The sequence below is a fragment of the Acomys russatus genome, chromosome 11, assembly GCF_903995435.1.
Source record: "Acomys russatus chromosome 11, mAcoRus1.1, whole genome shotgun sequence".
Taxonomy (NCBI): domain Eukaryota; kingdom Metazoa; phylum Chordata; class Mammalia; order Rodentia; family Muridae; genus Acomys; species Acomys russatus.
This window is the reverse complement of record NC_067147.1, coordinates 18,631,946-18,649,496: the sequence shown is the minus strand read 5'-3', so window position 1 is coordinate 18,649,496 and position 17,551 is coordinate 18,631,946. Positions and strand designations below refer to the sequence as shown.

Below are 17,551 nucleotides of genomic sequence, written 5' to 3'. Positions count from 1 at the left end.
CACACTGGGTATTAGTATTAGGAAAAAGAAGTTGTTCACTTTGTGTTTGTCTACGCAGAGACAGGAAGAAAAGGGAGCATTCACTGTTTTACAATGGGGGAGATGCATACAGAAATTAAGGGGAAACAGCTGTGCATAATTGAGAACAACATTTTTTAGTTGATAAAATTTTCATCATATGACTTTATTATACTTCTTTTTTAACATATACATTTATATTATTACACATAAAATAAAATAACACATAAATAGAATAAACTACATATAGCAGAAAGAACCACAAAGCAATCAGGAATTATATAAATGTTAAAATCATAATGATTTGGCTATTTGTATTTGGGAAAGTCAAAGTAAACATTGTTCCTATCTTGGTGTGTCTAAAATTCTAAATGAAAATCAATATCTATCATATCTCTATTATATTTGATAATTTTTGTCTATTTCTATTATGATGTGAACATTGTTCTAACAAATAATAGCTATCTATCTATCATCTATATATCTATCATTATTATCCACCCATCCACTATTATCTATTATGTAACTATCCTCTATAACATATCTATCCTTTATTATTTAGTCTATCTTTCTTTTCCTTTTTCCTTCTTTTCCTCCTTCCCCCTCCCTTCCCCTTCCTTTCTCCATCCCTCCATCCTCTCTTTCTTCTTTCTCTCCCCCTCTTTTTGAAAAGTCTTGTCAGTTATTCACGTGGAATAAAGATTTAAGTCCTATAAAACAAACAGAGGACAATTAGTGAGTTTTAAGTGTGTCAACACACGAAGGTTATTTCCTTTCTTCCCATGCCAATTTGGTAACAGTGGTTCTCAGGGACTGCATAATTACAGATGAATGACAGCGAATTGCTTGGACAATAATTGGTAGGAAGTACAATTATGAGACGTCATTAGTGGGAGTAAATGAACAGTTGGTTGCTTAACAGGTCAATGTTGAAAGCCCAATGTGGTTAAACATTGTATTAAATTACAGCCTTTTTCACTGAAGCATATTTACAAATCACTAATCTTTCTAAGCTGTGTTTTTATATAATCTTTGATTTGCGGTACAGTACAGGAGCTACCCAATGTGGGTTTCAAGACTTCAGTGAAGACAACAGTGCACATTTGAAGTGTGCAGTGGTGCTCTCTTTACCAGGGGAGTCAGCCAGCCTACCTTGAACAAATTGTAATGTAACACAGTGATTTATTTTAGGTGCTAGAAAGATTGAAGGGCATGGAACTGACAAAAGATGAAGGTAGGAAGACGTGACTAAATGAAACCAGACTAAGAGATGAGTTCTTGGGACAGAAATGTCCTTCCTAAGTCAGAAAGTAGAGTGGCGTCTACTTGGAGAGAACTGGGTTATTTAAGAACAGAACTTGGGCCTTCATTACTGGGGTCGGGGGAGTGAATCCCCAGATAAGCCAACAAAGAAGAGAAAATGAATCACCAAAAATTGTTTAAGCATATGATCAGAAATGGTTAGCATAAAAGCTGTTTGCAGAAGGTCTAGTCTAGCTGATTATTATAACTCCTCTGACATCTTGAGTTTGTGTGATTGTAGCTTATGAGGTCATTATCTCATATAGATGGAAGCAGAAGGCTGGAACTCAGAATGTATCCAGGTTTCATATTTTAGTCATAGACAGAATGATATGTTTTCAAAGAAAATAAATAAGTTATGAAATACTTTTGCATTATTGAAAAATTGTCAATATTTGAAAGAACATGAACTTTTGCTAATAGATAAATATAGACTTTAAAAAATTCCCCTAGTTTCTTTGCTCATTTTGACTTGACTATTTTATTTATAAGAATGATTTGTTTACAAATGTTTCTTGTCTTCATTTTTGATTATTTTTGATACAGTATAAAAGCCCTCCTTGATATATAGGTAACTCTATCTTTGATTCAGAGCACAGAGGTATCTTTTTTATGTAGCTAATCAAGAACTGGTTAGAGATATTCACACATATGGATATACAAATAAATAAACTTTATTTCATTTTCTTATTCCCAAGGGTTAAGATGTACAAACAAGGAATAAAATTAAAATTATTTTCTTTGGGGATGATTTATGCCTTAATTTCCACCTGCCCTATAATTAGAAATTTTGAACTCTGTAAATGTTTTTTAACATAAAATTATTGCCGTGGTAAACTTCAGAAATTACATCATTAACCCAAAGACCTTTCTAAGCCTAGAACAACATGGTTGGTACAAGTGTCTGTGCTCACACAGACAAATAAATAAAGAGGAAAGTTTAAAATAATTTGAAAATGATTTATTGTCGGCCACCCCTGCAGTTAGGAATTCAAGTATTATTACTTTACTTCAGTGCAGCAGGGGAGGACAGCAGCTTGCTGTGGGCTAAAGGTAAATTATGATCTATTGCAAAGGAGGAAGGAGATGTACTGAGGAAAAAAGGGAAAGAGTGGGGAGTAAGCAGTGTGTTTTCTGAACTATTGCTTCAGATAATGCCTTTAAAAATTTGCCTCGACCTATGCTGGAAAATCCCAGTGAAAATGGTGAAGCAAATGACATTCTTAAATCTTTGATAGTTAAGGCCATACGTACTTGGTATGGGGAGGTTGATAGGGGTATGCCAGAGTACAGTGCACTCTAAGCTATGTAGTCACAAGTTTCCCTGCTTTGAGTGTTTGATAATCTCATTCTGGGTGTACCCAGTTTTAGTTCAAAGGAATCATATAACAGGTAAAGTCCTAGGATATCTATTCTAAAGTATCTTCTATTCTTTTTACAGTATTTGTGGGTTAAGCTCTTCATGTTGTCAATGAATTATGGACTTCCACATTAGGATAAAATATCTGCTATATCATATTTGAAATAAGAGTAATGTAAAAGCTCATTTTTCTAAACACAGGGGATACATGGAAGGAAAAAGTAAAACCTGACATATGCCAATGTCTTTTATGCTTCGAAGTCTGAGCTGGATACTTCATTAATTAGCATCTCGTTAAATAGTCCTAAGTTCTATGCTGGAAGTTGGAAGTTCATCTGCTCCTATTTCACTGTGTACTGAGAAAACTGAAGCCCACCTATATGTATTTCCTCTATGTCAAGTCTGGCTCACATGTCAATTTTGTCTAGTGACAATTCCTATGTTTTTCACCTCACTACTCTGCCTTTGGCTGGTTTTACAAGCATCTCTTATAAAATCTTATTCTAATTAGTAAACTTTTAAGTAAATTAACAATTAAATTTAAACAAGTTTTCTCTTCATGGCTTTAGGTTCAGTTCCAGAAGTTACTGTCACCTATCTTCAAACAGCTGCCTGTGCAGGAGACACAGTGCTGGCTCTGGAGGATGCTGTGAAGTGGCACCCTGGAGATGAGGTTGTCATCATCAGTGGGTTGAGTGTTGAAGGTGGTGAACCAATGGAGGAAGTTGTTATTGTGGAAACTGTGCACGATACAGATCTCCATCTCCGTAACCCATTGAGGTACTCACATTTCATAGCTAGTTTTATATGGAGGAGCAGGAGTTCTTTAGGGAATTGGGCACTGAACATTTATTGACAGAAACATTAGTGTTAAATAATGTTGGGTATCTGGACAAGCAAATAATAAAGCATGAATGTTGCAAAGATGAAGATTTCTTAAATGTTTTTCTCTTATGGGATCCTAGAAGTTTTGTGTTAGCAAGAGGTCAATAAGTAGTTCCCAATGCTATACAGGGTGCATTTTACAGGCATCTATATAGCTCATTCTTTGGGTATTTGAGTTTCTAAAGAAATAGACACTCCCCAAAGAAGCCTCAATTTACTACTTCTAATAGAATGCAGAGTTGTGTTCTCAAGTGCTCCTTCCTCTCGTGTTCTTTTCAGACACTCCTACCACTTCACAGAGAGCTGGGTAGTTGGAAAGAATCATATTTTGAAGGCTACAGTGGCTCTTCTCAGCAGGAATATTATCATCCAAGGAAACCTCACTCTTGAGAGGGCAAAGCTCCTCAATTCCTGCAAGGAGGCCAATGCTTCTGAAGGTAGAGATGCAGTTTGATGGGAAACCCAGAGAGTGAATGAGTGTTCTCACTGCCTGTGCAGCAGGCCTTGGGTCATCTTCTTCATTAACATTTTCAGTGTCCATATTTTTCCATAATTTTCAGAATCCTCTTGGCAGCTTGTCATTTCGTTTCTTCCCCCACTTCCAAGAAGTAAAGGAAATAGAGAAAAGGCAAAGGAAATAATCAGTCATTTTTCTTGGTAAAACTTGTGTTCAGGAATGTGCTGGAATGTTGTAATGATTTCATTAATCCCCAGCTTCTCCTAAGATTCTCAAGAAAACTATGATTCCAGAGTCATAAGCTTGGGCAGTTCATTCTTATTGGTTAGATTTGTATTTCCTCCCCTTTGGAGGGGGTTTGTTTTCTGAGTGACTTATTCCTTTACTTTAGGTAAAGGAGTGTAAGAGCCAATTTATCTTCTGAAAGAATAGCAGGCACTGAATCACACTGATGTGCCTATTAAACATCTATTTCAGGGATGGTTAGTTTAGGAGGTTATGTTTTGGTTTCCCAGGCTGTAGATTATGAAGCTGTGAAGATATCATTTGTCAACTTTGGTCCAGGGTGGTGTCGGTGTCAAGGATGACTTCCAGGCATGAGCTCTGGGTGGATGATGAAGCGTTTACTGTGATGGGAAGAGGGGAAGGTTTTGGGATAGGTTTTGGGATAGGGGTAAACATGTTTAATTTTGTACACATTAAAACTGAGAAGGCAGATCAGCAACTGAGTGGAGATGTCTGGATCCTGATAGAAATATCAAGTCTAGAGTTAAAGATTTCAGAGACGTGTACATAGATTGCAGTTATATACAGTGTTGCATAAAGGGTTGTTAGTAGCGGAGAGTGATTATGACCTCACTAATTTCCACTCAAAGTAATCAATGGACACATTCATAATTTGCTAAAAAGAAAAAAAATTTGGGCAAAAGTGGATTAGAGTTGATTGACAGCCATTGTCACAAGTCTTTCAAATTGAGATAATAGTTGTGCCAAATCATATAAACACACAGCATTTCTTCATTTACTGCCTATAGGTCAATTCTTTGAAGAATTAGACTCTGTAACTCACCAGAGAGTGACACATTGCTTTGATTGATTGCTACCTCTTTTGTTCATTATTGTGTTATTGATTTATACCTTAGCATATCAATACAGATGGGCATGCAGATGTGCAGGTTAGTGTTGTCAGCTTGACAGAACTGCTAGTAACCTGAGAAGAAGTGTCCTCCTTTGATGAACTGCCAATATTAGATTGGCCTTCGGTCATGTCTGTGAAAGACTGTCTTGACCGAAGATTGATATGGAAAAAATTAGCCCATTGTGGCCAGCACCATCCTTAGGTGGATGAGTCTGGGCTGTATAAGAAGGCTATCTAAGTATGAGCCGGAGAGCAAGCCAGTAATCTGTCTTCTTCCATGGTCTTTGCTCGAGTGCCTGCCCTGGCTTTCCTTAATGAAGGTCTGTGGCAAGGAAATGTAAAATGAAATAATCCCTTTACTCCTTTAAATTGCTTTTATCACAGCAAAAGAAAGCAAACTAGAACAAATTAGGTTGATTTCGATTATTCTGGGTATGGACTTAGAAGTAATATGGCTAGTACTGAATCAATTCTGAAGATGACTTCTCCATTTTGAGATTTCCCATTGTCAGATGTCACGTGTCAGCAGAAAATATTGGAGTGCTGCTCTCTCAGCACTGTAGCAATGGCAGTTATGCAATTAGGTACAGGTATTTTTTTTTTTTTTTAACCACCAGTAGGAAGACAGCTGGGAAAATGGATTGGCAGAGATTTTTTCCCTGAAGTTCTCTCTCCTTTCATTGGAGACGTTTTTTGCTAAATCCCCAAACACACAGCAGCATATTGAGGAGGACACCCCACTGAGCACTTGAAGTCTATAAGGTGCTCTTATAGCACTCAGTGCACACAATTTTTCCCAAGAATTATCAAACATAAAAAAGCCATTTTATTGCACCTTTCCTGCAGGTTGTCCTTTGTATTGAAATATGCACCAGTTTAATTGGGCTTGAGAGTTGTAATGGTTCCTTTTTGATTGGAATTAAGGTGATAGTTTGGGGGGGATATTTCCAGAAATAATAGAGCAAGGGACAATCTCATGTCCTAGATATTTGATCTATATAAACAATGCAAAGAGAGAAATCAGTAATAACAAAACAAGACCATTGTAAGGTTGTCCTTTGTGTGCATACAGCCTTGCAAACAGAACATTTGTCTAGAAGCATGCTCTAAAAATTTCCCTGGATATCATTGTGTGTTTTAGGTAACCTGAAGCACTGTTTGTATTCTAAGAGTGAGAAGATGCTGGGAGCCAGGGATCTGGGGGTCAGAGTCATTATTCAGTCCTTCCCAGAGGAGCCCAGCTTGGTCAAGCTGAAGGGAGTGCAGTTTCGAGACCTAGGGCAGGCCTTCCATAAGCATCTGAGCTCACTCACCCTGGTGGGAGCTATGAGAGGTAAGGGTACCAAACCTTGGCCTTCCCAGTTTTCTTCTTTGTTGATGACACCACATGATGATGATATTTGGTACTGAGGAATTCAGAGATACTTTTCAAACCTTAGTACCTAAGCAAACCCCACATGCATCTTATTGAACTCAGTTACACTCACTCTCAAGGACAACTTGGACGTGTGAGGACTTACTTGCCATTCAGGTGAATGTGTGTGAGATGATGTTCTGAGAGTTTGGGAGTTAGGAAAACATCATCATCAACAACAACACAGCAGTGTTTTTCAAAGAAGCGATTATTGGTGTGTTAGTTTATTATTATTTTTTATTCTAATAAGAAACTAGAGATTTTGCTCTATCATCAACATAAAGATTTTTGTAAATGCCAATTTCACAGATCAAATATACCTTATGTTTAAATGGAGACTCGTTATACTAGATAGACATATCAATGAAACAGAAGCAACTTTCCTCCATTCTTCTACGAGAAAAACTTCCGTGGTTTTGCTCTCAAGAGGACACATAGAAGGGGAATTTGTCATTAGAGCTTTTAACCTGAGTCCCCACACTCTGACAATACTGTCCAAAAACTGTCACTCTAAGAATCAGAATTCTAAGAAAAGCACTCATTTTTGGTTTGCTGTAGTTGTTCTTTCTTAGTTTACAAATATGCAAGCTAACAGATACATTGTGATTTTAAGTTTACTTTCTTATAATTTTATAATATATATAAAGATATCAAAGGACTGTGCATATAGATATTGTGCAGTTTAGCATGTGTAAGGCTATACGCACAAGCACACATACTATTGAGTATGCTTGTTTTGCATTATTTATTAGAGTAAAAGTGACATTATACTGATCTGTATTTTTTGTATTACTATTTAGCTCCCAAATTAGTTAAACATTCAAAAATTTCTTTTCCTAATAGCAAGATAGTTTTGGAATAATTATTTTCAAAAATAGATTTGAAAGCTTAAACCTATTCAGCCGTATATTAAATGTATATTGACCATTCAAAAGCCAAAAGGAACCCAAATAAAATTTATTTTTGTGTCTTTTTAAAAATGGGAATAGGGCTTCCTCAAGACCCAGCTATTCCACTCCTTGGAATATACCCAGAAGATGCTCCAGCACACAACAAGAAAATTTGCTCAACCATGTTCATAGCAGCCTTATTCATAATAGCCAGAACATGGAAACAGCCTAAGTGTCCCTCAGTAGAAGAGTGGATAAAGAAGCTGTGGTACATTTACACTATGGAATACTACTCAGCTATTAAAAACAAGGAATTCCCGAAATTTGTGGATAAATGGATTGAGCTAGAAATGATCATAATGAGTGAGTTAACCCAGAAGCAGAAAGAATCAAATGGTATATACTCACTTATATCTGCATACTAGCCCAAGGGGCATGTCCCACCAAAGCCTTCACTTACCAGGAAACTGGGACAGAGGGGAAGGCATCCTATTGGGACTCTAAATGAGAGACGCATGGGAGAATAACAAAATAAAAGGATACAGAGGGTTCTAGAAATCTACAAGTAGAACAATATGATAGGCAGATTTGGGCCCAGGGGTCCTGCTCAAACTAAGGCACCAGCCAAGGACAATACAGGAGGTAAACTTTAAACCCCTTCCCAGATCTAGCCAATGGTCAGAATATTCTCCACAGTTGAGTGGAGAGTGTGATACGACTTTCTCACGTACTCTGGTGCCTCACATTTGACCATGTCCCCTGGAGGGGGAGACCTGGTGGCACTCAGAGGAAGGACAGCAAGTAGCCAAGAAGAGACTTGATACCCTATGAGAATATATAGGGGGACGTAATCCCCCTCAGGAACAGTCATAGGGGAGGGGAATAATGGGAAAATGGGGGAGGGGGGAGGAATGGGAGGATACAAGGGATGGGATAAACATTGAGATGTAACAAGAATAAATTAATAAAAAAATGAAAAAAAATAAAAATTCCCGCAGTGTTTTATTGTTCTTTATTTTTTGAGAAATACTTAAAGTTTCTAACCATTATTTTTTTTTCTTGAGAAGATAAATGATGCACAATTTGAACTGGTATTTCAAAAGCAGATGATTTATCATTGTTACTTTTTATATTATCTACAAAATACATTCAGTGTTAACTATCAGCCCATATTTTAACTACTATTTTCTATTTGAGTCGTACATGATCTAAGACCTGATTATTCCAGTGATTTATCTTAGAAAGATATTGTACCAATTACTTAGGTCTCATATGATAAAAGTCATAATAGGATTATAAAGTTAACTAATACATCTTGACTGACATAGACTATTTTTCATTTTTATTCAAATTTATTAATTGTGCAAACTAATGGATTTCTTTATGACATCTTATTCATGCATATAATATTCTTTGATCATCTTCCATCCTTTATTATCATATTCTATTGTCCTGTCCCTCTACTGTACCTCCAAGCCCTCCTTCTATTTTCACACATTATCTCGACACAGACTATTTTTGAAATAGTCTATCATGTATGCTATCAAAAACTGCTTATTCTTTCTCGAAGTGCCATCAGGCCTCCCCACCAAGAGGTGGTGGCCACATATGGGGCACCAGAGTTCATGTCAGAGTCAGTCTCTGCTATCCACATGACTGTGGAGAATGTCCTGTCCATTGAATAGATCAGAGTAGGGGTTCGATGTTTACTCCTTGTCCCCCTTGGTCACAGACCTAGGGGAGGGGAAAAGGGTGAAAGCGGGAGGGAGGGAGGAACGGGAGGATACAAGTGATGGGATAACAATTGAGTTGTAATCTGAATAAATTAATTAAATAATAAAAAAGCAAAAAGTAAAATAAAAAATAAATGTTTTACATTAGAAAAAAAAGGTAGCCGAATGTGAGCCAATGGGAGAGTGAGCGAGTCCATGATGTTTCTCAATGGTTTCTGCTTCAGATTGCTGCCTTGGATTGCTCACTGATAGACTGTAAACTGTAAGGTGGAATACATCCTTTCATCCTCAATTCCTTGTAGCCATAGTGTTTTCCACAGCAACAGAAACTAAACTAGAACAGCTGAAAGTTATAAACATCCATTTATAGCCCAAGAATAATGGCCACATGGCCACAACTTCATATGCAAGTGTAGTTTTTAAAAATCCAGGTCAATTCATATCAGGCCTTGACCTCTGCTCTACTAGATTGTGACAAAGGACACTGAGTAGGTGGAATTCTTGACAGCCACCTGGCTTTGTGGCTTAGCCATACGTTCTTTTTTTAGATGCAAACACTTTGTAGTAGCATGTGTGTCTGGAATTTCAACTATTATAATCCTCAAGATCTAGCAGAGTTCATTGTCTAATTCCTTGATTTGTTTGCCCTTTTCAAATGACGAGGCTTCATTTTTGTGTGGAACATGTGCTTTGCTCATAGTGTATCTTGCTTGGATGTGGTCAATAGAATCAGAGGAGACTCTGAGTGTGACTAAAGTTTTTATCTTGCTTTTTCCTATTCAGGCTCCTATCTGCAGAGGTGTTCAGTGTGGGGCTCCTTCAGCAGAGGCCTTAGTATGCACAGGACCTGGGGCCTGAAGGTGGACAGTAATATATTCTATAAGATTGTAGGCCATGCCCTGCTGGTGGGTAAGTAAATTTGCTTGGTTAATGTATACATTCTTGCATAGGATGAGTGGTAGCCTTTCAAAAGCATTCTCCCAAATTGTTGAATCTGAAACATATAAAAATCATTGTTTTTCTGAACATTACCTAGTAAGGCCTAGGTTAAAATCCCAAATTTAAATTTATTCACCACTGAGTGACTTATTAAACTGCATCTATAGGAAATGAATCCTTTAAAAGTCGAATACAGGTTGATAAATGTCTAATGGGAGGTTTTAAAATGTACTGCCATACCATTTCCCGTAATTCTTAGTCCGTGCACACTTTCAGATGCCCAGGCTTGTGTGATATTGGCTAAAGATTTAAAAATTGAATTTGCCTGTTAAGAGCTTCTGTTGTAGGCTAAGGCTGGAGTTTCCAAACTGGCCAACTACTCCCCAGTTTCTATTTTTGTCCCTTTAAGATCAGACCAAACATCAGAATTATCGTCAGATAATTAGACTTCTCACTGGGCATCACATCCCTGCTAGAACAGAATCCAAAAGTTTTAGCAGAGCTAAAGAAAGCCCTGTCAGTGATTTTTCACCCCATTTGATTTCTGTGAGCTCATCTTGTTCTCTGGCGTTTCTTCCTCTGTACTGTCATAATAGAGGAGCTGCTGTGTTACCTTCTTCTCAAAGATCATACTTCCTTCTGCCATATGGCTCTTGCAGAAATTTTTTTCTTCTTTTCTCTGTGTTTAATGACAGTTACTCTCCTGGAACATTCTTAACACTGCCAGATTAGCACTTCTCAAATTTAAATTGAATGTCACATTTCTGACCATCAGATCCATCTTGTTTCAACACTAGATTTTGGGAAACACTGTTTTCTTAACATTCGTATTAATAGTTCATTGTAGGCCAGTCAGCTGAAAGAAATTAATTAATAAGCAATCTGTGGTTTTTGTGTCAAACTATAAAAAGCAAACCAGAGATTCTTGCTGAAATTAAGACCCTAACTATAATCATTAGTGTTTTATTTTTAAATGAGTCCTGAGATGTGATTGGGGGTGTGTGTGGGGTGGGTGGGGAGCATATGTTTCTTTTATGAACAATCTTTTGAGATAAATGGCTGAAAAAGTCCTAATCTGTAAAGTGATGGTGTTTACTGAAGGAAACATGGATCTTATGAACTTTCTTGAAAGCAAACTCCAGCTTGAAGGCAGAGAGCAGACACGTGATGTCATCGGGTGTGCAAAATATTTTGAATAGAGAAGGGTGGCCACAGCGAAGTCAGGCCTTGACTCTGCAATCTTGACTCTGATTCTGTTCTCAGTCTTCTCTATAAAAGTGTGGCTGTGACCGAAGGCAGAGATTTAAGAGGACATCCTAACAATATAATCTTAGCAGAAAATGATATGGAATAGGCAATTTTAAAACCTGTAGGAGGAATTCAGCCTGGGTTATTGTGGATTATTGGCTTTTAACAGCCTTTGTATTGTACTTGAAGGAATTAAAATATTTAATTGACTATAAAGTTCTCAGTCATGCCTAAAAACAAACAAACAAACAAACAAACAAACAAACAGAACAAAAACCAGATCCATTAAATGATATGGGGATCTCAGATAAAATAAGACCTCGCAAGAAGCGATTCTGCAGCACTGTCCGTACACTATTGATCCTACTTATTTGAATAATATCTTTTTGAGCCATATGGTTGGGATATTCCCTGGCCTCATCCTGTCCAGGCTGCTTCTTCAGAGCATGTCTGCTCTCTTAGAAAATGTGGTCCACACAATTTGAAAACCAGGCTGGGCTGGACTCAAGCAGTGTGGCTTCTCATTTTAACTAATTACTGCATTTTTCATTAAATTTATTCTCTGACAATTCTATGCATGCATTTAATGCAACCTCTTTGTTCCTACTACCATATTGTACTTCTCCCGCTTTTCATACCCTCCAAGTCTCTTTTTCACATCTCTCTCTCTCCCTCCCTCTCTCTCTCTCTCTCTCTCTCTCTCTCTCTCTCTCTCCTCTCTCTCCCTCTCTCTCTCTCTCTCTCTCTCTCTCTCTCTCTCTCTCTGTGTGTGTGTGTGTGTGTGTGTTTCTCTGAACTTAACTAGGGTGATCTGTCTGCTTTGGACTATGAAGATATCACTTAGACTCTATCTAAACATTAAAATAGAAGGTCTGTTCCCATGATTGTTTTTCTGAAAAGCAAACTTCAGATACACAAGATGCTAAGACTTACAGTCCATACAATATGTATCTTTTCCTCTGCCTCATAGATAAAAATAAAATAAAAATATCCAAGCAAGAAATAGTATCTTTCTTTTCTTTTGCTTTCCTGAGTGATATAAAATATGCAAAAGTAATATAATTTCCTGTTCCCAGGGTCCTACATGGACAGGTTTAGCACTAGTGAGACTATTACTGGAAGAAAAAATGGTAAGTATGTGAATTTATTTTGAATTCATCATAGTTCATCTATGATTATAATAATTTATAGGCAGATATCATGACATGCTGTTAATTCATGCTAATAATTGAGCAAACTAGTTTTTCAAAATATACAAATATAAATATTTTACCAATTCTTTGAGAATTTCTCACAATGTAATTTCAAACATATTCAGGTCACAATTCCTGTTCTTAACCTTCCCATTCCTTCCCACTGAGCTTTCAGAAGACTTTTATATTTTTCTTCTTTCCCCACCAAACCCAATACCATTACTGTGCTACATGGACATGGTATTAAAATGACTCCTGAGGCCTTATTGCTGTACCCACAGATAAGAACATCTCTCAACCCTCATCAAAGATACAAAACTTTTGGGCTTTGTTTTTAGTTGCATGAATACACGTGCATCCGTGCGTGGGTTCACACACACGAGGGAAGGTCCCTGCGGTGTTCAGAAGAAGGAGTCAGAGTAACCCTAACACTGGAATCACACGAGGCTGTGAATTACCCAGTGTGAGTTCTGCGAACTGAGTGTTGGTCTTTTATTTTTTTAGCCAGTGCACTATCTTAATAATATGTGATATAATTTATGTGATATACATGATATGAAGTATAGTCTACTTTAACAGAGTCAAAAAATATTGAGCTATATAAATTTTAACTGTTTGTGAATCTCCTGTATTAAATATTTCTTTTTTTTTTTCAAATTAGATTGGTGGGAACAGGGAATTATAATAAGAAACAATGTGATCATCAGTGTTTCCGGGGCTGAGGGACTGTCCGGTCCTGAAATGTTGGCACCAGCTGGCATCTACACTTTTAGCCCCACCAATGTGATAGAGGTAAGAGTTTTGGTGCACAAAAAAAAAAAAAAAAAAAAAAAAAAAAAAAAAAAAATCCCTTCCAACAGTTTCCGGTAGTATCAGATATTTGATTTTAATTGTTCACTTGATTTGTAGCAAATTTGTTTATGATTTTGGTTAGGTAGGCAACTTAACAATTATCCACATATTTCTTATAAAATTTTTTTTAGTATGACTTTTATAGAGAGTTTAGTGAGTTATATATTGATAACTTTCTGGTAACAAAAACTCTAGTATCTTGTTTTGTATCTCTTGGTTCTGATACAAATTACCTGTTAAATCGCCTGCAGCTTATCATGTTAATCTGCTCATATTTTTTTTTTAACCAAAAGAGGGTTTTACATTAAATAAGGAAGCCTAAAAGACATTAGGTTTCAGAAACACGACCTTAATATCTATATCTATATCTATATCTATATAATTTATTCATACTACATCTCAATTGTATCCGCTCAGTCCTCCCTCCCTCCCGCTTTCCCCCTACTCCCCTCTCCTATGACTGTGACTGAGGGGGATTTCCTCCCCTTGTAAATGCTCATAGGGTATCAAGTCTCTTCTTGGTAGCTTGCTATCCTTCCTCTGAGTGCCACCAGGCCTTCCCATCAAGGGGACATGGTCAAATATAGGGCACCAGAGTTTGTGTGAAAGTCAGACCCCACTCTCCACTCAACTGTGGAGAATGTCCTGTCCATTGGCTAGATCTGGGTAGGGGTTCGAAGTTTACTGCACGTATTGTCCTTGGTTGGTGCCATAGTTTGAGCAGGACCCCTGGGCCCAGATCTGCCCATGATAATGTTCTTCTTGTAGGTTTCTAGGACCCTCTGGACTCTTCTATTTCCCCATTCTCCCATGCTTCTCTCACTTAAAGTCCCAATAGGATATCCTCCTCTCTGTCCCACTTTTTTGGTAAGTGAAGACTTTCATGGGACATGCCCCTTGGGCTAGTGTCCAGATATAAGTGAGTATATACCATGTGACTCTTTCTGCTTCTGGGTTAACTCACTCATTATGATCATTTCTTGTTCCATCCATTTGTACATAAATTTCAGGAATTCCTTGTTTTTAATAGCTGAGTAGTATTCCATAGTGTAAATGTACCACAGTTTCTTTATCCATTCTTCAAGTGAGGGACACTTAGGCTGTTTCCATGTTCTGGCTATTATGAATAAGACTGCTATGAACATGGCATGACCTTAACTTTTATTCCATTATTTAGTGCAGCTTAATGTACTGAAATTTTAGACACTCAGTGACATAATTTTTTTTTCTATTTATTGTTAACAAAAGATTTATGAGTGAGGCCTTGTGCTACAATCACAGAAGGGCATTTTTATTTCTCTGGTTAGTTATTGTATCCCTTGATCTACCTCCAGCAGGGATTAAGGGCCTCCCCTTCCCAGGATGCTGCTCTGAGCATCTGCAGATGCACAGCCCCACAGATCCTCTCACTGCTACAAGTGTCATGACATTTACGCCCAGTTTCTGAGGAGCACACAGGAAAAGCTGCTCTTAATTACCTTCAGTTGAATAATCCCTAATAAAAGTTGTGGTTCTCTGCTCAACACGCCTTACACTCTTAACTGTGTCTTTCCCGAAGCACGGCACTTACACACCATTTTAGGTGCCTAATAGGGGTGGCTAATAGGCCAGTAACAAAGGAGACAGAATTTCATGCATCGTCAGAAACCAAACCCTAGACAACTTGCTTTGAACTTTTGGCCACAGCAGGGCTTGTTGCTTAGCTAGGAAACCAGCTCTGGGGACTAGAGAGTTTCGTTTTTCCAGACTTTCTTAGGTAATATAGTCTCATGTGCATCGATGCACCTAGACAAAAGCAATCGAAGTTTCTCAGCTCATTCTTTGTGAGGCTAGAACAACCTTGTCTCCCTGGGTAGGTGGTATATTTCGTGGCCAGGAGAGAACTTGACTTGTCTTACATGCGGTGGCCCAGAGGTCCCATCTGGAAAGTAGAGATGGTGTAGACTAGATTGTATGTATCGGAAGAACCTAGGTGCAAGGTTCCTCCATTAACATGGAGGTCATGGAATGACATCAATATGGGTACATTACATTGATGTAATAGTTTCAAGTGAGCATACAAACAAATAAACAAACAAACAAACAAACCCTCACTTAAACTTATAGAAGGTAGTCTAATCTAGTAGGGGCATTCAGACTAGAAAGCACACATAGTGGGCAACAGAAAAATGGAGCTGAGGCCAGATAGTTGTTTCCCTCTTAGATGCCTTCCATTTCTGTATATTTGGTTTTTCCCTGTAGGGATATTGAAAAAAAAATGGACACACACACACACACACACACACACACACACACACACACACACATTTGTGGATGATACACAAGTACTTTGGAGAATAAATTCTAGAAATATGCTTTTATTTCAAAGATATGAAATGGTTCAACAGTCATATGGATATGCATGTATGTATATTATATGGTACCAAAAGAGGTGCAATAGAAAGTTCTTCTGTGTAGGAGAGAGTGGGTCTTTGCCTGTGAGGAATGGTGGCATGGTGGGTGGGTTTTATGCCCTGCTGTGTGACTGGCTCAGGAGTGGTATCTGTTTGTCTCTTTCCGACTGTCCAGGCCAGAATGGCAGATATGCACTGCTGTGCTTTGTGCGGGTGCCAGGAATCTGACCTCAGGCCCTCCTGCTTGTACAAAAAACACTTCATTCACTGAGCCATCTCCCAAGCCTCTCAACGTTTAATCTGGAAATACCTCCAAACTCACAAGAAGTCCTAGAGTATTCTTTTCCTTTCACCCAGCTTCCTCTAATAACATCTCATGTCATTGAGTGAGATAAAAATGGGAACATTACTTTGGTGTAATAATATTAATTGAGCAAAACTCCCATTTGGACAGACTTGAAGAAGGTAGTATAATCTTCCAGTGTGGGCATTCAACTTAGAAAGCACACACACTCCCTCTATGTGTGAGCCTTCTTTTGAAATCCTGGACCTAATGGTTGAGGAAGATATCTTTAAGTTTGAATAGTTCACGATTTTGTGTTATTTCTGACTTGTTCTAAGCCTGAATCTTGAACCAAATTCTTAGCTACAGTGCCCAGAATTCATCTTCACCTCCGGGTGGACATCTTCAGAGCTCACTCACCTTCAACTCCGAATATTCCAAAGGCATTTCCCAGGTTCTTTTTGGCTTTCATATTTGCAATTGGTCTGCTGTCTTTCCTGCTCAGGCAGCCGTCAAATCAAATATAATCCCATTCCTCTGAAAATGAAAGTACACACTGTGCCTTCGCCAGCAAGAACTTCTGTAGTATCCTGCTGGAGTCTACAGGGGCACGGCTACCCTTGTACACTCCTTTGTACACCATTGACTTGTTTTCTCAGAAAACATTGGTGGCAGTCTCTCCATGCATTGCTCTAGCTTCTGCAGCCTGTGCTACGTCGGTCTTCTGTCAACAGCTCTGGCATCAGTCATCTGTCTTCATTTTCCTTTATCTGACATTATATACACGAACCCACTCTTCCCGTACACTCCTGCTGGAGAGTTTGCACTCAGGCAACAGGAGACAGTTCACTCTCAGTGCTTCAGAGCATCCCATATTTACATAGGTGTTGGGGACTTCCTATGAGCACACTGAAAGTGTCCATGGGAAAGGGAGCCTGTTGGTGTCATCCGTTTGATTGGAGGGTATCTGTTCTGGTTCATTAGTCAGTTTTGTGAGGGATTCTGTTTTAAAGGACCCAATCTCAGTTCTCTGGCTCTCTGCACTCAATAGGTAATGCATATTTAAGAGCTGCCTGAAGGGTTAAGTCCCCCTCCCTCCACCCCTTTTCTTCTAGTCACTACAGATGCACCCCCTCAAGGAGCTGGCTTATGTGGGCAGTTAATTTCTCTCTGGAATTTCTCTTGCTTGAACGTCCATAACACATTGACTTCCGCAAAGAATTGATTTCCACACAAAATCCCCTCCTTGCCTTAAACCCTGCCCTGCGAGCCTCCGGCTGCTCATATAAGTATGTGGCTTTTTTTTTTTTCATGGATCCTTTGTAGAGTAACCAATTGGAGTTGAGAGAAAGGGCCGGGCAGTAATGTGAGCTGGCTGCGGATGCACTTCTCTTATAAGAAAAGTGAGTCTTATTAGTTAGCACCGGACCGAAGATGCAACCATCC

At 38.3% G+C, this 17,551-nt stretch overlaps 1 protein-coding gene across 1 annotated transcript in view; it reads left to right on the top strand.

The window, feature by feature from the left end:
- Positions 1 to 17,551, top strand: part of Pkhd1 (PKHD1 ciliary IPT domain containing fibrocystin/polyductin) — a 474,396-nt gene that overhangs the window by 186,732 nt on the left and 270,113 nt on the right. The window contains 6 exon segments of the mRNA XM_051152952.1: positions 3,250 to 3,460; positions 3,845 to 4,002; positions 6,302 to 6,493; positions 9,981 to 10,106; positions 12,461 to 12,514; positions 13,239 to 13,369. Of these exon segments, the coding sequence (XP_051008909.1) occupies positions 3,250 to 3,460; positions 3,845 to 4,002; positions 6,302 to 6,493; positions 9,981 to 10,106; positions 12,461 to 12,514; positions 13,239 to 13,369 (872 nt within the window).